Source organism: Phyllostomus hastatus, unplaced genomic scaffold, assembly GCF_019186645.2.
Source record: "Phyllostomus hastatus isolate PE091 unplaced genomic scaffold, TTU_PhHast_1.1 phas_scaffold_21, whole genome shotgun sequence".
Lineage (NCBI taxonomy): Eukaryota > Metazoa > Chordata > Mammalia > Chiroptera > Phyllostomidae > Phyllostomus > Phyllostomus hastatus.
This window is the reverse complement of record NW_025334017.1, coordinates 41,235,694-41,257,876: the sequence shown is the minus strand read 5'-3', so window position 1 is coordinate 41,257,876 and position 22,183 is coordinate 41,235,694. Positions and strand designations below refer to the sequence as shown.

Sequence of the window (22,183 nt, the reverse complement as noted above, 5' to 3'; positions counted from 1 at the left end):
AGGCCCTCAGCCCAAAGCCTTCTTGATCCCCACGTTTTCAGATAAGCGAAGACAGGAATGAAGAGTTGAGTGTTTTTCAGCAAAGGTGGGACTTGGATGCTGCCTTTTTATCATCGGTGCAGCCTCAGAGAAGCCACATCACCTCTCTGAACTTCTGTTATTTCTTTGCTTGTAAAATTAAGGTTAACAGCCTGCCCCCCAGAGCTTCTCTGGGGCTTACGAGATAACCGGTGCAGAGGGTCTGGCAGCTGGTAGGATTGGGCAAGCAGCAAACTGCGGTTTCTACTCTTCCTCCCCCACCTACTCTTTCGCTGGGCAGAGCCCTGGGTTTGCATGGAATCGGGGAATGACACGGGTTAACAAAAGAGAGGGTTTCTCCTTCATTCTCCTCCCTACCCCCCAGCCCTCAACCCACACCCCTTGCATACTTAACTGCTATCTGTAGTCTCTAGCACCCCTGTGCCTCTTTCTGCCTCACCCAGCTCACCAGCTTACTGCTCTTCCATTCTGTCAAGTATCAACTCTGGCCCTGCTGGCCTTTTATCACTGACCTCCAGGAAGCATCTTATAACCCCGATAAGTTAAAGACCTTAAGGCCCCCAGACCCATTTTAACAAAGCCCTTGTCCCTTCGTAAATAACTTCTTTTCCCATCTTTGTAACTCCCTCCTTCAAGGGCCAAATTCTGTTAATTTGTCATTGATGAAAAAGAGAATGAAACAAAGAAGAAACAAAACACTCACAAACTTAAGATTTGGCTCCATTATATATTTGCCAGATATTTTATTTTTTTCTAAAAACAATAAAAAAAATCAATTTTAAAAAGGAAAATGTATTTAAATAAAAAAATTATGGTTTATAATACACATACAAGTTTGTAATCTTGTATAACTACTTATAAACGTTTTATTAAAGTTATTTACATTTGATGGTCGTATTTACAAAGGAAATTTTAAGATTCTTTCTTAAAAAACAATTCTTAAATACAAATTTGTTAAAGGGCAGGGGGGAAAGAAAAGATGGCAAGCATAAAAAAAGTTCTTTTATGCCCAATGTTCCATTTGAGGCAGTTTACATTATGGCCACGCCTTTCAGTCCTAAGACCCAGCCACGGTTGTGCGGTTGCACTATACCATGCATGTGGAAGGAAAAAAAAAAAAGTCCAGACATATAATAAATTCTGCCTTTTTGTCAGAAGGAACCTTTTTCCTTACTTTCTCTTAGCAACAACTGAGAAGTCATAAGTGATTCTAGTTCCTCCCTCCAATAGGTCAACCTTTATGCACAAGAGTTCCGTAGCTGTTCGAGTTTGTGTTTCAACTGTTCCCGTCGTTTCCGCAATACGTCCTTTTCCGAAATGAGCTTTTGCTCCTCTGCTTGGATGGCCAGGATGTAGGCGGTGGCTTTCTTAAGGATGACTACCTTGGGGGCTTTTTCGTTGTTTTCCAACTCCGGGATCTGGTCGCGCAGGGCGAAAAAGCTGCGCTTCAGCTCATTCCTCCGCTGGCGCTCCAGGACGTTGTGCGTCCGCCTCTTGTCGTTCTCCTCCGTGTCCGAGGACCTGGGGCTGGAGCATTTGCGGTTGTTGCTGATCTGTTTCAGGACTCTGCCACTGTCCAACTTGGCCCTCTTGGCGGGAGGATAGTCCTTCCTCGTGGATGGGGGTGCCGCGTAATTGTGCTGATGGGTAGACACGTGGCATCGCTTAAGGACCAGTGGGCTGTGAGGAGGTTTGCTGTGACTTCTGGCCGAGGGTGACCCCGATTCTGACCTTTTGGCAGGGGGCTGCCTCTTTTCCACAGAGACAACATCAATTTCCTCGTCTTCCTGTTCTTCCTCTTTAAGAAAGGAAATAGAAATCACCCGGTTAGCAACATTTCCTTAAATTATCAATGACTACATTACACTAATGCTCTATAAAATATAAGATATTATTATAGGAGGAAGGACCCTGGCACAAAATTAACCAATCACCCTGGCTCTCCCCCCCACGAAGGCAGAATGACAGCTGGATTCATGGCACAGGCCAGAAAATTACAATTTACCAGGATACAATTTCGGTGCCAGTTCTTACCTAAGACTTAATGAGGCTTTGGACACACCCAAAGCACATCGCATTCCCAAGCACCTCCTATTTTTAAGGGACTTTACCAAGAACCCTTCAGATGTTGCAAAGGATAGCTGCAAGTTTCTTGGTAAGACTTTAGCAACTCCCTACTTTACTGGAAGTGCGGGGGGAAAAAAACATCTTGCAGCTTTGCCAGAGTCCTAGGGGGTGGGGGAAGGAAGAAAAGTCCAATTTTGGAAAGAATTTGCTTGTAAGTTTTTGAGAGAGGGTGAAGAGAGCCTAACCTCCCAGCTCCCTCACTCACTCTTGAGTGCACTGGCACTCCTTTGCACCCTCGGGCGGGAGGCTCCCCTGCCCGCCTCTGTCCACAGCCCCCCTTCCGTGCAGAAGACCCGCAGTGGGTTCCACTCCAACACTTCTCAAAAAGGAAGAGGGAGGTACTTCCTTCTCTCAAAGAGATCCATCCTCCCTTAATCTCATCCACCCTACTCCCTTCCCGGTAGAGCAATTAAAATGCTTCAGAAAGGTAAGAGGGAATGGATTAAGTTGCAAGATAAATCAGGAAGATTTAAAATCCAAACGAAATTCCTAAGGGGTGGGAAGGTAAGGAAGGCGCTGGCTACTAGGGCGGTCCTAAGGGGAAGGGGTGGGAGGGAAGAGTCAAGCCCAGTGCTTCTGGGACTCTGGAGTTTGCAGATCGCTCCAGATCAGCGATTTCTTCCCCAAACCCAAGAAACGAGAAAAGACGGTGTCAAATGAAGTGGCCAGCAGAATTAGCGGCCAATGAGAGTAAGAAAGAAAAAAAAGACAGCCAGCCCGCCCGTCCCCTTTGTCAGGGGTCCAGCTTACCAGAGTCGCTGCTGGTGGTGGGTGGTGTGTCTTCGTGGTGGGCCAGGGGCTCGGGGGTGGCCCGTGGGGAGGAGGAAGCGGAGGAGAGCAGCGAGTCCGAGGACGGAGAGAAGGCGGTGGAGTCAGGGGAGGCGCAGGGCTTGGGCGAGCTGCTGTCGTTGAGGGGGTAGGGGAAGACCACGGAGGGGTCGATGCATTCGGAGGCTGCGGCGCTCAGGTCCTGCAGGTAGAGGCTGGAGGTGGAGCAGGCGCCGTGCCCTCGGGCGGGGCTGCGGCTGCCGCCGTCTTTCCGCGCCGCCTGGTAGGAGGCCAGCTTCTCGGAGACCAGCTTGGCGGCGGCAGAGAAGCCGCTCCACATACAGTCCTGGATGATGATGTTTTTGATAAACGTCTCGTCGTCCGGGTCGCAGATGAAGCTCTGGTTCACCATGTCTCCTCCCAGCAGCTCGGTGACCATCTCCAGCTGGTCTGCGGTGGAAAAGCTGCCGCCGCCGCCGCCGTCATCGACATCCCTGGGGGAGAAGGATGCGAACGCAACGTAGGAGGGCGAGCAGAGCCCGGAGCGGCGGCTGGGCGACAGGGGCGGGGTGGGCAGCAGCTCGAACTTCTTCCAAATATCTTCGCTGGGCGCGGGGGGCTGCAGCTCGCTCTGCTGCTGTTGGTGGTAGAAGTTCTCTTCCTCGTCGCAGAAGAAGTAGGGCTGCATGGAGTCGTAGTCGAGGTCATAGTTCCTGCTGGCGAAGCTGACGTTGAGGGGCATCGCGGCAGCCTGCTGAAGGGGGCACACAAAGGGGGGCAATTATTAAGTTAAGGGGGGGTCTAGGTGGTGGTGCGCCTCAACCCTGCGCAGCGCGCGCCACAGGCACGAACCACTCCCCTTCCAGCGGTATCCCCAAAATGGGCCAGTGGCGAGAAGGGCGGGTGCCAAAAGGACACCCCTGAACCCCCTTGTTGGGACCTCCTATCTCGGACACATACTTGGTGAGCCAGCCGCGGAGCGCCAGCGGGACTTCGGTCCCCCAGGAGCCCAGAGCGCAAAGCCTAGGACTCGGCGCCGCCGGAGCAGCAGCAGCAGCAGCCGCAGAGCAATCGAAATCGGCTTTGGCCTCGAAAAGAGGCCGGGAGAGGCGCTGCGGCGGGAGCGGCTGCGCCCCTTCTCGCTCGCACCCTCGCCGCGCTCCTTTCCCCGCGGGCGCCACCGCCCCTCCCAGCCTCCTTCTCCATCCCCACCCTTACGGCGCCCCCTCTCGTCTTTGCCGGCTTTTCTTCTTTTTCCTCGCCGGCTGGGGCGGCGAGTTCGGCCCCGGCCCTTAACACCCCCCTCCCCAAATAAAAGGGGAGGTATTGGAGAATAATAGGGGCACCTCCCTGCAACACCCAATACGGCTACGCAACTGCGCCAGAGCCCCAGCTGCGATTCCGCGCCCGGAGCGGGGGCGCCCTTCCCTTCACCCGCGTAGGATAGCAGCTGTTCTGAAAAAGCCCGCAGCCCGGCTCCCGGCGGTCCCCTCCACATCTAAGGGGCGCGGGGACACCGAGGCGGCGGGGGAGCCAAGGCTGAGCGCGGCGGAGATCTGCCCTCGTTTTTTTTTTTTTCTAAATCAAGGAATCCAGGAGGTTCGGGCACATCCCTGTTCCAGCCTTCCCTCTCCACCTCCCTGCCCCTCTGCAACACCAAGTCCTAACACCTCGGTACACCAAGGTCTTTTAATTATACTCTTCTTTTTAGAAGCCAAATACCAACTTCTGAAAAGAAGCAGGGGACGGGTTGGAAACGCCAGAGGAATCGGCGGGCTCGCCGCGCCGCAGTGTCTCCGGCTGTCAGGAATGTGGTCAAAAAAGCTGAAATTTAAATGTCCTTTCGGAGACTGGGGAGAAGTGGGAGGCTGCGCGAGTTCTCCAGATCACACCGAAGGATACGCAGCCCTTCCTCCTAGGAGCTCAAGATGCAAAGGTCTTTCTGCCCAACACGAAGCATAGCGACCCCTCCCTCCCTCCAACCCCCCTCCCCCGGAAAAAGCCTCAAAGCAATTAATGCAATAAAGCAGGAATGTCCAACCGGCCGGACTCGGCGTCAATATCCATCGGCAAAAATCTCCAAAGGCTTGTTTGAAATACGCGTTCCCGTTTTCTCTTGCATTCCACGCTCCCATCTTGATCAGGCACTGTACCCCACCCCGAACTACCCCAACTACTCTGCTAAGTGTCAACAGTACAGGATTGGGAGAAAAGACACCCCAAATCCGGTATGGGACTCATCGCGTCCATAAAGCGGCAGGAAAATAAATAAGTAAAAGACAAATAGATCTGGGTGCTTACCGGGTTTCCCACTATCCGAAGGAAATCCAGCGTCCAAAAGCGGCCAGGGGCGCCTTTCAGGGGAGCGGGTCGTCGTCCGCAGCGGGGAGAAGAGTCTCCGCAAATAGACAGAAGAGCCTCTCCGCGTCCGGAGAGCGCGTCCTCCTCGGCTGTTGTATAAGTTCCAGGGGGAAAGTGCCCGCCCGCTGCAAGGGGCAAAGTTTCCTGGATGGGGCGAGGGTTGCGGATCGCCGGCAGGGGTCGGCTGGAAGGGCCGAGAGGAGGTGGCTGGGCCGGAGGCGGAGGAGCCCCCCTTTCACTCCGATCTCCCAGCCCCGGGCGCTCCGAGCGCGCTAGTAGACTCGCCCGGCTCGCTCGGCTCACCCCGGCGGGTCCGCCCGCTCGCTCCCTCTGCCTCTCGTTCGTATTACTACAGCAAGTCAGATAGCCGGACTTATATCGGTTCCTTCACCCTGTCCTTTTCCCGCCAAGCCTCGGACTAGCCCTGCCCTTCGCGAGGCGGGGATGGGGGGGCGGGTGGGAGGGTAGGAAGGCGGCAGGCGCGACGCGTGAAAGGCGGTGGTAGCAGCCGCCGCCGCGAGAAGCGCAGCTGGGGGGTCCTGCGGCTCGCAGACCCTCGCCTATAAAGGACCGGTGGGCGGGATCGCGAGAGAGGATCTTTTTACAGCCCCCCGCCCCAACCTCTGGGAAACCGGGAGGGGCGCCTGGGCCGAAGGAGGGGCGGGGGAGGAGACTCAGCCTTGGCGCCTGGTACTCTTGGGCTGGGAGCAGTCAGATATTACGAGGCAGGTCGGAGCACTAATTACACTGCGCTCGCCTACCATTTTGCGCCGGCTCGAGCCGGGTCCCTTTCTCTCTGCTGTTCTGGCGCACCACTCGGCGTGGCAGGCCGCTCGCTGGTCCTGCGTGTTTAAATCGTCGCAGGCGGAACAGCTGAGCTCCCTACACTGAGAATACACTGTGTACTCGCGGCCACGCTACTCACGTCCCGGGCGGCTGCGGGCGTTTTGCTAAGGCTGGGGAAAGGGCAGCGTTTGGAATAAATGCTATGAAGAGAGGCGGAAAGAAAGGGTATTATTTATGGTTGTGCGCTGAGTGTGAGGGAGGGGGTATAAGCGTGGATGGGGATAAGTGATGAGAGCTGAGAAATGATGCCTGAAATTATTAAAAGAACTCCGCAAAGCACTGCCACGTATACTTGGAGAGCGCATTATGAATAAACACCCATTGCACTGGTGGGGGGGGGGTGTTATGCTTTGTGTGTGTCTAGTTATCTCGATTGGGCACCTTCTGCCAGAAGGACTCCCCCAATTTGCTGCCAAGGCAGCAGACCCCCCTCCGCGCCCCTCCCGAGCAGACCTACCCAGTACGCGTTAATCTATGAGATCTTTCTGCGCGTTCGGCGCTGGAATAAGGGTGATGCTTAGGAGTTGTAGATGCGCGCTGCGGGCTTCCCTCCTCCCGCTCTCTGCGGGTGTGTACCCCCCCTCCCCCCGCTGCGACGTCCCATCGAATCCCTGCGCCTCTTGGAGTTCCAGTGCCGCAGCCAGTTTTCAGAAAAATCCTATTTGCGCCAGTAGCTCGGGTTTACACCAGCCTGGGGCTCCCAGGTTTCAGGAAAATCAAAGGCTTTAGATGGGAGAATATTGGAGAGGAGTAGAGAGAACCGCGGGACGGGACTCCCCAGAAGGGGGAGATGAAGCGAGCTTGGGGTCCCTGTCCGGGGTCCCAGCAGAGACCCCGGTGAAGAAAACCGTTAACTCCTTCCTCCTTGGACAAACCGGACCTTGAACTTCTTTGCTGGTCTTTTTTTTTTTTTTTCCTTTACTAGTGGAACCATGATCAACATGAAAAAAATGCCCCGATTCTGATCAAAGGAGAGGATACAAGTATTACTTCTGTGCCTTTTGGGGTGGTGTTCTTGATAAAAAAAAAAATTGGCCGAGTTTCAGGCACTAATTTCCTAGTTCACTGACCCTAAATTTTTGTTCTGAACGCCATAGTGAAAGTTTCTCTGTATACTCAGCGTACAAGCTATTTACATTTCACGTGCACTTCAACCCAGAATGTTGCCCAACACGACATATGATTTATTCTCTGCCTGAAGGAACCTATACTTAATATTTAACGCATATTCTCTCAGGATTTGCGACTTTGCATTATTCTAGGGCATTAAAAACGAAGGGCATTTTCCCATGCCTGCACCTTCACCCAAAGGCATTGAAAGTTTTCCACTTCTTACCCCCGCTGCTCCGTATCCCAAAAGAAAGAAGAGAAACAAACAAACAAACAAACAAACAAACAAACAAACAAAAAACCTCGGGGCGGGCGTGCGTATGTAATGTGCTAGTGTTCAAGGTAAATTATTAGCCGTTGAGTTTGCAGCTCAGCGTCCGATTGTTGAATGAGTAGTAACTTCCTCCAACTCAAGCGTCCAGCACAATTCAGCTTTAAGGATTGCAAATTGCTCCAGCCTCCAGGCCTTTGCCGCAAACGCCCGGAGCGACCGGATCCCAGTTCATGGTTTTGCTGCAAAGCCGGCTTCTCTCGCCCCCACCTCTGGGGCTGCACTCGCTGGGGTTTGCGAAAGTAAAGTAAGTGTGCCCTCTACTGGCAACTGAGATTACCACGCCCGGCTGGCCGCTGAGGGCAGAGGGCAGGGTGGGGGGCAGGGGCATCCGGCTCTGGAGCTCAAGAGTTAGAGTGGACGTAAGTATCCCAAAGCTCCTTAAAAATCAGTTTCCAGCCATCTCTTCAGGATTCCTTCAAGTCGACTGCAAAGGGGAGGCAGGAAGAGGAATTCTTGGAGGGAAAAATGGTTCAGAGGCGGTCATTCAGCCACAGGAGCGGTGGTGAAAACAAACCCATCCCTACTTACTGAAACAATGGACATCACCCTATGGAAAACTCATGATATTTACGGCAAATGTGAAGTAATTAACAAGTACACGTGCAGGAAAATAATACCAGCAGAACTGTGATGTTGCAAAGCAAGCTTTTGCCTACAGTCTTAGAAAGCCATCATCTCCTAACTACCAAATTTTAAAGCAGGACACTGGGCTTATTGTGGAAGGGGAGGCTCCATGGAAAGTGAGGGGTACTTGGCTTTGCTTATTACTAATTTTTTTAAAACATGGGCCTGGTGAGTGATAGCTAGACGTTTGGATGGGGGTGGCACATTTGAGATTTCGTGGAAAACAGCGTGAAGGATTTTAATTTTTAAAAAAAGTTTTTATACTTAAAAGACTGGGCAATGCTGTTCCAAGGAAACGTGGAAGGAATTTACAAAGCATATTTAGGAGGTGCAAATACTTCAGGTGGGCTTTTGTGGGACAAGGAGGATGCTTGAGAGTGTCTGATCACCTAGATATCTCCTCAGGAAATTTGGCAACAGGGGGTCCTTCCTGGAAGGGCCCTCTTAGGGCGATTTCCCAGGAATCTGGCACTTTTGGCATTGCTCTCCTGGAGGCTGAAGAGACTGCTTTCTACAGTGGAAAGAAACAAAAGCAAAAACACCCCCCACCAACCAGCCAACCCAAGGACAACCACCAAGGTTGGTCTAGCTTGACTTCACAGCGTAGTTTCTGAACATTGCTAAAGATGGCAGATATGCCCCATCTTGAGGTCTGAACACTGAATTACGCCAGCCCTTGCGTAGGGCGTGCGAACCCCAGGAGATGGGCTGCTGGTGGATGGGGCTCTCTCTCTCGTGCTCTTTCTCCGCCAGGCTGCTGACACCCCCTGCGGAGTCACTTTCAAGGAACGGCTCGGGGTGTTTCGTGTTCTCAGACAATGTAGGGACCACCTCATTTCATGACGGAGGAAACGGAAAGTCAGATCTCGACCAAGTTAAGGGACGTGACTATCTTTTTTTTTTTTTTTTTAAAGAAAATGTTAAGCACCAACTAGACCTAAAATAGACATGTGTTGAGTTAAGGAGTGGCTGAGGTGATTACCAGATGACCCAAGTGATCCATGGTTCCCGGAAAGGCGAAATTGGAAATAAAAGAATAAAGGATTAAAAAAAACAAAAAACAACACCTCAAAGAGTTTCTAATCCTGATCACCCAGAGATAGCTGCTGGAATGTATCTATCTCTTCAGGAGACTTTTTAAGGGACAACTTGGGTCTTCTACTTCTTTTTGGAAGTCAGTGGAAGGTGTCTGTTGACGGGACAATCCTGGTTTGCTGGTCTAGGCTTTGACGCTCCTTTGTTTTCAGTGCTGTTTGGTTTCCGAGAAGAGGCAGGTCTTCGGCAGGGCAGCTGTGGTATCAGCCACAGGGTGGGGACTCCAGGTAAACAGCCCAGAGGACTGCCCCATGGGGGGTTGTCTCCACAGCCTCACCAGCCAGAAGCACTCGTTCACATTATGCCGTGTTCTCCCACGACCGTCCTGTCCCTCTCACACTTAGGGGAAAAAGCGATGCAGAAAGAATGAGCAATTTGACCAAACTTTCTCTTTTCTTTCCAGAGACACGGGTGAGGTTCAGAATGTGTGACTTGTATATCACAACACCGGTCCCCACCCCCAGCCCCTTCTTTGACTGTCTCTTCCCCAACCCCTCGGGAAGTTTCCTACAGAGTTGGTCTTGGGCAGATAACAGCAGTGACTAATAGGGAAGAAACTGCACCCCAGTGATCAAGAAGCTAGCTCCAAGGTGGGGGAGAGGCAGAGCACCCCTCAGGATGGTTGGGCTATTACCTGAAATCTCCTTCAAGTCACGTGGGGCCGGTGAAGGAGGGAGGCAGGCGAGGACAGGGAATGATAAATACCTATCTCCTGCAGCAGAAAGATCATTGGAAAGCAGGGCTGTGAGATGAAAAACCGAGCTAGCCAGGGAATATTAAAGGAAGGGAAGTTTGCACAAGCATTTTAATGCCAACCATGTGTCCCAGTGCGAGGAACCCAGGGACGCTCTTACGCAGAGAAGAAAAGGAAATTCGGCATCACTAATTCATAGGCATGATAAGGAAAAGTGAGTTAAGAAAATCTGAGTGCACTTTTAAAAAATGCATCTATTTAGAGTGCTGTCTCCTCCCCTTCACTTGCTTCTAGTATACTGCATCAATGAAAGCAGCTGAGAAGGAAAAAAAAATCAGTAGATTTTTAAACACAAAACCCTAGAGCCTACACTTCCTGGGTTTCATTGAGTGTGTGCTTGGTCGCTTTCTAATCCACTGGCGTCCAGACCTCAGACCCTGGCAGAGGGTCCTAGGCTAGATCCAGTAGACCTTAGTCTCAGCTGGGCATCCTCCTTTTCCTCCTGAGTCCTTCGCTGTGAACCACCTTACTTTGTAGCTTCGAGAGAAGACAGATGGTTCCTTTGTTTCGTCTCTTCAAAGGCCCGGTTAGTTGTTCTGTAAATGCCCAAACCAAGCCAATCTTAGAAGTTCCCACACGTTTGCTCACTTGGCCCGTCTTTGCTCTGGTGCTTTTGGGTAGCTCTGTCCCCAGGACGGGCCCTGGTTGGGCTGGAGATGGAGATGACTGGGAAGGAGATACTTCTGCTTTTCCATTGCGACCTTCATGTGGAAGCCAGTGGGAAAAGGAGCCTGTGTCTTTTACGGACTTGCAGAATCCCCAGTGAAGGCCTCTGTCATCCTGAGAGTAGCTCATCTTTGATTGTCTTCCTGCTTCAATGGCCTGTACCACCCGTAACTCCTTTTCAGTGGGTTTCATGGCAGAAGGAGGTTTCTCGAAGGTACCTAGTGACTGTCCATCACCGAGGCCAATGGCCTCGTTCCCAGTTCCCGTTTTCCTGCTTGACTTTGCAGCCGTCAGGGAAACTGATAATGAGAAGGGAGTGAAGAAAATCTGAGTGCATGTGTTTAGAATGTTGTCTCCCATCCCTTTTGGAAATGATCGCTCTTTAAAAAAAGTTATTTATTTGTTTATTTATTTATTTATTTATTTACTTGAGAGAGGGGGAGGGAGGGAGAAAGAGAGGAAGAGAAACATTGATCGGCCACCTCGGTTGCCTCTCCCGAGGCTGACCGAACCCACAACCCAGGCATGTGCCCTGATGGGGAATCAAACTGGCTGGCTACCTTCAGCTTTGCAGGTCGATATCCAACCCATTGAGCCGCATTGATCAGGGCACAATGATTGCTCTTCTGAATCTTGTCAATCAGTGGTTCTCAGCTAGAGGTGATTTTGGCCCTGGGGGACACTGGCCAATGGCGGGAGACATTTGAAGTTGTTTCAAAGGGGTGAGGCTTGCTGCTGGGACCTCGAGGGTAGAGGCCAGGGATGCTGCAGCTCCATGTCCCCAAACAGCTCCGCATCAGAAAGCCATCAGGCCCAGTAGTTGGGTGGAGAGTCTCTGGTATTGCTCTACGTTCTAGCAACGCGATTTCCCCATTTCCAGCTTGTGCTGCTATTTCCCTGGTTGGCTCTCCTTCCTCCTTTGCCCACCACACGCAGCTGCTAGAAGCGTCCTGCCATTGATTCCTAATAGCTCCTCGTCTCCACTTAACCTTGCACTCGGATGACCTTTCCTCTTCCCTGAAAATTCCTCAGTGGCTTCCGAAGCTGAAACTGAGGCGCCATATCGTGCGCTCAGCATTCCAGGCCCGACTGCATCTGGTCTCCGCCTCACCCTGCTCCCCACAAACTTGCGCTTCAGAGAAACAGGTCTGTGTGTGGCCACTCTGAGTAACACGCCAGTCCTCACCTCAGCACCTCTGCTCGGGCGGTTCCTCCAGTCGTACTGCTTCTTCTTGATTTGTCTACAAATCTGCCGCCTTTCCTTCAGGACCCAGCAAAAGCCCCATTTTTTCCCATGGACTCTTCCTTTACGGCCCTGGCCCCGGGCCATCTTACAGAGTCATGCGAGTGTGGCGCGTGAAGCAGTCACGGAGAGCATTTATTAAGCTGCTCTGAGTCATGAACGTTTGTTCTCTGGGTGGGATGCAGGGGGTCCCTGGCTAAACTGGGCTAACCGTGGCCTTTTCTCGCCGTCAGAGAAGGAGCCCCCTTGCCCCTTCTCCGCGAGAGTATAAACGTCACAAGGGCAGGGATCAAGCCTGGCCCATAGTAATTACTCAATTAATCCTTTCAGAGAGGATGAGCACAGTTTCGCCCTCCCGTGGGTGAAGGAACGAAGCCAGTGGGTAGACCTTCTCCGTTACTTTCTGGCTATATCAGAATCTTGTCTACGAGCAGGGCATGGGGAATCAGCTTGCTTGGGGGCCTGTTCTGTCATCAACACTTGCTGAATGAGACAAGCCACAAGAGCTCTCTGATGCTCTCCTCCAAAATGGGACTCCCATAATCACGGCATCTATCTTATTGAAGATCTTGCAGAAACGAGATAACACATTTGATACAGAGCTCGGTGGCTGGCCCCCTGCACAGCACATGTTAGCAATTGTTAGCACAGGCCCTTCCTTTAGCAGACAATTATATTTTGAGCTACTTAAAGTTTAATAGTAGGTCCTCCACCTAGAGACCCCTGATATCTGTGTCCTCTGTCACTGCGTCAAGCATGAAAAGGGGAGGACCAACACACGTTTGTCACTGGCGCGATGAGAAGGGGAGGCCTGGCACCAGAGAGCTCGTGTAATGTTTGGTGACCAGGAATCTCATCCCACACCTCTCCTGTCTCCAGCTGCTCCAGGGCTGACCCACTATTCCAAGTGCTTACTATTTCATAGCCCCTGTTCATCCAGAAAAAGCAACATTCTGGAAGCGCTGGAAGGCACAATTCTGCATTGTTCCTATTTAATAAAAATCAAGACATGACGTTAGAATTTCCCTTCTTTGACTGAGTTCACGCGCTATCCGGCGGCTGACCACCAGGGTGTGGTCCCAGAAGACACAGAGTCCCAGGCAATACGTTGGTTCTTGGCTGGACAAGCTGTTTTCTTGCCCTGGTGAGCTGACCTAGACCTTGGAAAGATGTTTCCTCCAAAGCATAGGCCAACACCAATGTGTACAAATGCAGGCGCAGAGACTCTAACTGCTAACCCACAAGGGTTGCACACCCAGAGGCCTCGGGGACCCAGCGGGAATTGTAAACGAGGCACATAATGGGGAGGGGTGCGGACTGAGACAAACTGGAGAGTATTTGCCTGTGTAGCCGCTACTCGGCACCTGCCCATATTGCCCTTCGATATGGGGCCAGTGACGGCGCACTTCCAATGTCTCAGGGAAGGTGAAAATCAAAGCTTTAAAATGTTGGCAACCAATTCAAAAAATTATGTGTAGAAGCCAAACATGCTTGTGGGGGTAGGTTCGGCCCTCAGCTGCCCGCCCCCCCCCTCCCCGGGGTCACTGATTTGGGTCTTGGGAACCCAGTGTTCTCCTCCGGGACTTGTCCAGATGCCTGCCCCTCCCCTTGAGGGTCTTAGCCATTTCCTCATCCTTTTGTGATTGGCTGTCAGACAGCTGCCTGCTGTTGTGGGCTTCCACGTCCCAGTCCTTGACCAGAAGCGTCTGGGGTCAGGATGGCTCGTGTCTTACTGTGGGTGAAAAAAGGGGTTTATGGAAAGTCACCTCATGGGGTGATCTGAGCATAAATTCCTTACAGAGCAGGTTGTGGTGGGTAGTGTCCCCCGTCCCCGGGGCCTATAACTTCTTCAGTGAAAGGTTTTTAGCCAGCCCTGTGCATTGTTCTTGTGCATCCAGGTTAACACACCTTAGAAATACCAGAAGTGATATCCCACGCAGGGGGCAGTAACCCTCAAGAGAGCACGTAGTTTTGTTAACTGTCCTGTAATCCAATCCCCACCTTGCTCTCTCCCGTCTTCCTGTCCCTCCTTGATCTTGAATGCATCAAAGAAGCTGCAACACTGTTATTCTCCACAGCATTTGAGATCTTGCTCCCCAGCATACACAGTCAGTTTGTCTCAACACAAAAATTCTCCGCAGGCTTGGATGTTTTTTATGTTGATGTCACATCTGCACGTGTCACAAGAGCCTTCGTGTTCGGGGTGCCGTCGATGGAGCCTGTGGTTTCTAGGGCCCAGCACAGGGCCCGGCACGTGGTAAGCTCTTGGTAAAGGCTTACTGAATGAATGATATTAGGGGGAGCTTCCAAGCGAAAGGCACACCCAGCCCAGCCCAGGTTTTTTTGTTTTGTTTTATTTTATTTTATTTTAATTTTATTTTTTAATTACAGTTTGTATTCAGTATTATTCTGTGTTAGTTTTAGGTGTACAGTATAGTGATTAGACAATCATATACTTGACACAGTGATCCCCTGGCCCTGTACACAGTTATTACAATATTACTGACTATATTCTCTATGCCCCCAGTTTTAATCAAAAGAGAGAGAAGCTTTGAGAATTCCCCCTTGCTCGCATCCCACCAACGGACAGGGCCTTGCTCACGTGACCTTGATGACAGGCTAGGCCCTGAGCTGGATGCGGGGAAGGGATAAGGATTGGAGACAGCCCAGAGGAGTAAAACGGGACTCAGACCAAACTGCACAACAGTTAAAACAGCGCCCCCTGCAGTTCCCTTTCTTCCCGATTTTGTAGTCCCTCCCAGAGGAGAACCCGACCTGAACCGAGGAGAGGGAGGGAGGTGACAGACTGTGAGGACAGGACTTGGGCCAGGGGGAAGGAAGAGTGGGTAAGAGGATGAGGGTGTGGGGGGAGCTCCTAGTGTCAGAGTTTTCAAGTGGAAAGTGATCACCTGTTATTCGGCCATCAAATTAGTAAAATAGGTTGTGCCCATTTTCACAAAAATGGACTAGAATAAAAAAAAATCAAAGTTATCAAAACATATTCCTGATTAATTAATATGAATTTCATGAATCCTCCCTCTCTCTCTTTCTCTCTGTGTGTTTGAACTTGGCCATGATATGAAACGCATCTCTAGCCGTGATTTAAAGATGTCAGAAGACCCCTGCACAGGCGAAAGCACACAGCTTTGCAGTCCCACCAGCTGTGGCAGTCCTGCGGGGCCCGGTAGGCCCAGGCTGATATTCCGGCACTGACTTTCAATGATGTGGAGCCTTGGAGAGATCGTGTCCCCGAAGCAGGCCTCGGTTTCCCCATCTGTAGAAAACGGTGACAATCATAACTGCTCTTGAGAGTGGTCCTGAAGATTAAATTGGAGCATAAGCCCTCAGTGCCTGTTTTGTTGTTGTCAGGATTAGCAGCGTTCTTTATCTCATAGCTGCTGGTTTCTTTGTTTTTCTCAGATTGATGCCCTTGCCTACCTCCGAGGATCCTGTAAGGACTTTGGGAGAAAATGCACGTTAAGCTCCAAGCTCTGGGCCTTCGTTGGCATCTTGGTGGGCATCCATGTAGCATAGGATAGGTCTTCCTGCATGTGTCACCATGAGGTCCCTGCAGCCAGCCTCCAGTCTGCAAAACTAAATGGACTCCTCTCTGTGCCCCTCAGTCCGAGGGAGCGGGAATACCAGTGCCTTCGGGAACCCTTGCCTGCTGCCCGTGGGCCGTCTTGGAATTGTCACCCCTTGCAGCATCTCCGCGGGGAGGGAGGTGAGGGAGCGTGGATGTTGGGAACTGGCCAGGGGACTTTACAGGTACAACAAAGAACCTTTTAAAAGGACTGATTTGGTAATAGGCAGAGGGGAATTCCGTGGATAAATAATAATTTATGCAAGGGATGCCATCTGCTTCCCTGTTGAAGCATTAGTGCGTAATTGCAGGCTCGAGTCCCTTCCCATGCCTGGCCCTTTACCTTTCAACTCCCCAAATAATTAGAGTGACACCCACTTCCCCCGCCCCCAGGATGACTGGGTTGGGAGGGGAGGCCTGGGTGCATGGCTTGAATGTTGGCTGCGGACAGTTTGCCACAAAATTGAAATAATTAATTCCAATGTATTAGAGGATTAAACACTAAATAAGAACGTATTGAAATTCTGGCCAGTCTATCTGAGTGTTGTGCTGGAAATTAGTAAAAACTGGCTTCATCGGAGATACGTACTTGTAAATTAACTTTGGTCCTCGCATAGGGTCTCTGTTCTAGGTTTCTCTGATTAGAGTGGGAATGCAAACCTCTGGTCTCCGAATCCTTCTCCACGCCACCCCACCCCACCCTTGCTTGGGCATCTACGAGAATGTCTGGGGACTCTCTGTTTATGTGTGAATTCTCCTGTCTCTCTTTGCAGCTGGGATACATTCTGGTGGAGGGGGTGAGGGGTACACCTGGCTTTTGGGAGGACGGTGAGGTAGAGGCCTGGGGACCATACTGAGATCACGCCAAAGTCCTTAGAACACAGGCAGCAGACTGGCCCGAGGCCCCAAAGCCGCTTGCCGGTACGCTGGCTCGGACGCAGGGTTTGACCTTCTCAGTGTTCGGGACATTTTAGAATCGGTGCCGACACTTAAAAAGTCAATATATTTTACATAAAAATCTGACCTCCTGCCTTCCCCTGAAGAACCAGCTTTAATAATCCTGGGCTTGCATTCCAGTGGGTGGAGGCTGAGCATCAATCAGTCAACCATTTCCGAAGGGAGGGACTCAAACTTCTCAGTGTGTCCTGGGCTCCACCGCTCCCTTAGGCTGGGCCCACTCAACTCAGTGATGGCCCTTTCCTGGCCACTGTCTGGTCCTTGGGGGCTGTTGAGTTTACCATCTTTCATTTATAACATTTCCTACAAATAGAAATTTCTCTGCTTATAAGAAAAATGTCATCCTGAGAAAAAAGGTACTTACTGAGTAATATCGATACTAGCTAACATAAAGCACATACTATGCATCCATGTGCCTGACATTATTTATTTGTTTACTTATTTCTGTCCTCACTGGTAGACATTTTTTATTGCTTTTTTTAGAGAGAGAAGAAGGAGAGAAGAAGAGAGAGAGAGAAACATTGATCTGAGAGAGAAGCATTGATTGGGTGTCTTCCCTATGCACTCAGACCAGGGACCATACGGGCCCAGACCAGGGATTGAACCTGCAACCCAGGCATGTGTCCTGACTGGGAATCAAACTCACAACCTTCCAGTTACAGGATGCTGCTGCAACCAGCTGAGCCACGCCAGCCAGGGCCCCTATTTATTTTGAAATAGCAGCTTTATTTAGATAAAATTCACACGCCCAGAGATGTCAAGAACATGGTTCAGTGGTTTTTAGTATATCACAGGGTTATGCAACTATCGCCACAGTCACTTTTAGGACATTTTCACCACTCTTGAAATTTCCATCACCCTCTGCCCATGGACCATCCCTCTCCCCTGGACACCCCAGTCCTAGGCCATTGCTAGTCTCCTTTCTGTCTCTGCAGACTTGCTTATTTTAGCCATTTCATAACAGTAGAGTCATACCGTATGTGGTCCTTTGTGACAGTCTCTTTTCAAGATCCATTCATGTAGCAGCATGTATCAGTGCTCCATTTTTTTAAGTTGCTGAATCATATTCCATTGCATGGATATATCATGGTTTATTGATCTCTTCGCCCACTGATGGACATGTAGCTTGTTGCCACATTTTACTATTAGGAATAATCCTGCTTCAAACATTTCTGTACAAACATTTGCATGGACATGCTTTTATTTCTTTTGGGTCTGTGTTTTGTGTACAAAAATGAATAGAAATGATGGATCACATGATAACTCTATGGTTAACCATTTTAGGAACTTCTAAACTGTTTTCCAAAGCGGCTGCACCATTTTATGTTACTACCAACAATGTATAAAGGTTCTGATTTCTCCACATTCTCACCAACACTTATCTGTCTTTTTGTTATAGTCCTGTCAATGGGTATGAAGTGTTATCTGATTGTGGTTTCGATTTGCATTTCCCTGGTGGCTAATGGTATTGAGCATCTTTCCCTGTGCTTGTTGGCCATTTGCCAGCCCTATTTTAAATGCATATGTGTAGTAGCTCTTTGCTCCACAATAACCTTGTGTGATAAGTACTAATATTACCAGCCTTCCCTATCACACGCCAAGTTCAGACTTCTGGTTGCAAACTTTCTTTCCGGAGAATGAAATCAATCCTTATTACGTACAAGGAAACCTGAGCTCCTGATTCTGGTTAGGCATGTAAACATCAAAGAAAGACTGTCCGATATGTAGTTTGCACTTAATAGCCAGTGCCTAAGCAATTCCTATTTATCACACCTTTCTTGATTCAGGGACTTGGCATGTGCTGTTTCCTCTTGAGGAGTACTTCCCTGGCTAACTTCCGCTCCTCTTCTAGATGCTCCAGGAGGCTTCTCTGGCCCTCCATCCTAAACCTGGACACAGTGTTCTCACAGCCCTGTGGACTTACCACGATAACATGCGTTCACTAGTGCCTTCATAGTTTTCATCTTTCTTTTAAACCAAAGATTTTGCTTTCTGCACTTGCTTCAAATGTACATTTGTAGTCTGCCTTTTCTTTTCATTCAACACTGTAGTACACAAGTTGTTGGCATAAATGAAAACATGATTTTAGGTGGCTACAAAATATTCTATTCAGTGATTATAAAATAGCTCATATGACTATTTTTTTTAAAAAAGTGGTTGAATCATTCCATTGCTGTGTTATGGTAAATACCACTGCTATGAACATCTTGATCATAAAGCTTTATTCCATATTTAGGAATAGTTCCTTCAGGCAGAGTCTGAGCAGTGAAACCACTGTGTCAGAGGCACGGGTGAGGCCGGGGTATGTGCTGCTAAAGCCCTGGCAGAAAGATGTTGCTGTAAGACGGACCCACATATACATGACAGCGCCAGCAATGAGCTTATTATCATTCTAAAAGAATCTTTGCTTTAATCGGCATTTCTCTGATGAACAGTGGGGACAAATCTAATAATTGCACACACGATGGAAGCATATCTTAATTGATAGCCCCATTAAAATGATAGATACGACATCACGGGTACATTTTCTCGAAGGAACCCAAGAAAGACTGAACGAGAACATTTGCTGGTGAGGATAAGAGAACGAGTGGCCCGAACCGCCTCAATAAAACTGCTGATAGTGGGATTTGCAGATAAGGCAGAAGGACATCTGGCTGGACTATATAACTCCGCAGCTCATTTTCTGCGCCTTATCAGGACACAGGCCTGCTCCCCTGTAAACGGCGGCTACACCTGGCAGTGCAATAAAGAGATCTGCACGTTGCAGGTGGACAGGAAGAGCTGCCGGAGACAGCTCCCGGTGCGGGTGACAGAGTGGGAGATAGAGAACGTTGTGATTGGAAGAGCCCAGTGAGCAGTGGGAAGGCAAGAGTTTCCACGCGTTTTATTTTAGTTTAACTTATTGGGGGAATAGTTTATTTCTGTGTGAAATCTCAACGTGGAACTGGGTGTGGGAGTGGCAGACAGAGGCAGGGGGACCATTTGGTCTGCTCTCTCATTCACAAGGGGCCCTGAGATGTTGGCCATGGTCTCCAGATGTTACAGAAGCAATCCCAGAGACATGCTGAAATGATGAAGGAAGATTTCATTCTTTGACTTTCCTCCAAGCACTTGATGGTACATGTATTAATCACTCAGTCCTTGAAGCAACCCAGTCTGATGGATACGGTTCTTGTTTACATCTGGCAGAGGGGGTTAAAGACTTTGCCTGGGATCAAACAGTTCGTGAAGGGTAGAGCACGGATTCAAACCCAGGCCTTTTGAAGAGGGCAGGACAGAGACTTTCAAATCGAAGAGAACAAGCTACTGATTAAATGATCAAAAGACTAGTCACTTAGAAAATGTGGTCCATTGTGGTAGATCTGATATTTTTTTAAGCTACATTTTTATTGAAAATAACGTTAGCCGACCTTGGGTCCCTGAATGATATCAATCAAATCAAGCAGTTTAAAAAAAGGCAGAAGACATGGCTGTCACAAACGTCAAACAGACCCTCATTGAGTTAATTGAGGGTCAGAATATGAAGAAAGAAATGGACGTGTTTATTAACAGTCCATTTACTTGTAGATTGTCACATTCAGAATTTAGGAAGTGGGGAGTGTGGTGGTTAGAGAACACAGGGCCTCAGGTTCAAATTCTGCTGACCCTGCTCTATAAGTCGGGACTATTCAGACTCTGTGAGTCTCAGTCTTCTCATCTTTAAAATGGGGATAATGACAGTACCTACCGCATAGAGTTCTTGGGAGAACTAAACAAGAGCATACACACAATGTACTTCTATCGTCTGGCACGTCATAAGTGCTCAATAATTGTTAACTGTTAATATTTATTCATTCTTTGTTTCAACCAATGTCTGCTTAGCCCCACCTGTACTCCACTGGGTTAATGGAAATGTTTTGGATGGCCCAGGAAAGACACAAGGTAAAATTTGGAAGCCAACGGTTTTAGCTACAAAAACCCCTTTGCTGTGAAATGTGTTGACACGTAAACAGTTTTGGGAGATGGGATTGCGTAACTTACTGAAGCAGAGGCGTAGACCAAGAGAAAGGAGTGGACGCAGGGTCTAATGGACAAACAGACTCAGAAGCACCCAGATGCGAGGACTTCCTGCCACAGACGTGAATTGTGCTCCTTTTGGCTGCCTACGATGAACAAAACAAAGCAACAAAAAATCTAGTGCTTCACTGGTCCTTAGGGTCAAAACAGGGATCTCTGTCACAGAAAGCAACGCTTAGAACTTGTCTTTGGGAAATTGGTTAAATCTGAGTTAACTGAGTTGGAAAGACTTGGGCCATAAAACAAGGTGCCCGCACCAGCAGATCACCTTCTGTGAACAAGTCACCCAAATGTGACGCCAGAGCTCAAGCACAGGTTCTGTCCCCAGAGCGATGCTATTTCTGCAATGAAAAAAAAAGGCGAAGAGTTGAATGGAGGCCACGGAGCCAATCACAACCCTTTTAACTTCAAACAAGACATTTTGCTAAGTAATAATTAAAAAAAACTGGGATTTGGAACTGAAATCATCATATAAATGGCTGTTCTTCATGAAGCATGTGCCATGTGCTAAATTCTGCATCAAGTGCTTGGTAACATCAGTTTTTCATTTTATTAAATTTTTTAAAAACAAATTTTAAAAAATTTGTTTTTTTTAAGTAGTTTTCGGTTCACAGAATAGTTGAGAAGAAGGTCTAGACATTTCCCATATACTCCCATCCCCCACACACCCACAGCCCCCCTCATTATCAACTACACTCACCAAAATGGTACATTTTCTACCAAGGATGAAGTTACACTGGCAGAGTATCATCACCCACTGTTTATAGTTTGCCTTGGGAGTCACTCTTGGCCTTGTATTTTCTATGAATTTAGACGAATGCATAATGACACATACCCATCATGATGGTACCATTCAGAGTATTTTCACTGTCCTAAAAATCCTACGTTCCGCATATTTATCCACCCCCATGCCTCCCCCCACAACCACTGATGTTTTCACTATCTCCGTAATGTCATATAGTTGGAATCACACACTATGTAGCCTTTTCAGACTGGCTGTCTTTAAAGGTCCCTTCATGTCCTTTCATGGCTTCGCAGCTCATTTCTTTTGAACACCGAATAACATTCCACTGCCTGGATGTACCACCATTTATTTACGCATTCACCTACTAAAGGACATCTTGGTTTCTTCTGCATGTTGGCAATCGTCAAGAAAGCTGCTACAGACATCTGCGTGCAGGTTTTCATGTGGACGTAACTTTCCAGCTCCTTTGGGTACATACCAAGGAACTCGAGGACCATTATTTATTTTATTTTCGTTCTTTCAGCAGCTCTGTGGTATGACCGTCCTTATCCCCATTTTACAGATGAGAAACCTGGGGCTGAGAAAAGTCATGACTTACCCTCAAGGCACACAGCGAAGAGTGGGAATCAGACTAGATAAGACAGGGACTTTGTTGTTGACATGATTGATGCCCTGGGGTCAGAAGCCGGTGCTACTCCCAGCTTTGTCCAGAGAGTTGGGATGCCCTTGACCTCCTGTAAAATAACACTGTGTGTTCTACTGCCTCACACTGCTCTTGTCAAATGCCATCCTGGGCACAAAAACACTTTGGATTTCTGAGGTTTCCCATTAGCACTGGGGACAGGTCACTTCGACTCTCCAGGTTTCACTTTTTG

The 22,183-nt window shown here is 49.2% G+C and overlaps 1 protein-coding gene and 1 long non-coding RNA gene across 4 annotated transcripts; one reads left to right on the top strand and one right to left on the bottom strand.

Moving 5' to 3' along the window:
- Positions 1-746: 746 nt before the first annotated feature.
- On the bottom strand, positions 747-5,665 carry MYC (MYC proto-oncogene, bHLH transcription factor). 3 transcript variants are annotated; one of them, XM_045861510.1, is made up of 3 exons: positions 5,236-5,665; positions 2,917-3,688; positions 747-1,837 (listed from the first exon to the last, which is right to left on the bottom strand). In XM_045861510.1, the coding sequence occupies exons 2-3, from the start codon at positions 3,674-3,676 to the stop codon at positions 1,278-1,280; spliced, it is 1,320 nt and encodes a 439-aa protein (XP_045717466.1). In that variant the 5' UTR covers positions 3,677-3,688; positions 5,236-5,665; the 3' UTR covers positions 747-1,277. The 3 variants fall into 3 exon arrangements, with proteins under 3 accessions (XP_045717466.1, XP_045717467.1, XP_045717465.1); XM_045861511.1 differs by having other exon boundaries at positions 2,917-3,685; XM_045861509.1 differs by lacking the exon at positions 5,236-5,665 and adding an exon at positions 3,895-4,178.
- Positions 1,869-15,714, top strand: LOC123833340. Its single transcript, XR_006788215.1, has 3 exons — positions 1,869-2,593; positions 14,109-14,224; positions 15,063-15,714. It is a non-coding gene; the product is annotated as an uncharacterized LOC123833340 (long non-coding RNA).
- The last annotated feature ends 6,469 nt before the right edge of the window (positions 15,715-22,183 follow it).

Coding starts and splice junctions, on each gene's coding strand:
- MYC (XM_045861510.1), bottom strand. CDS start 3,676: ATGCCCCTCAACGTCAGCTTCGCCAGCAGGAACTATGACCTCGACTAC. Junction 1,838..2,916: donor CACCACCAGCAGCGACTCTG/GTAAGCTGGACC, acceptor CCTTTCTTAAAG/AGGAAGAACAGGAAGACGAG.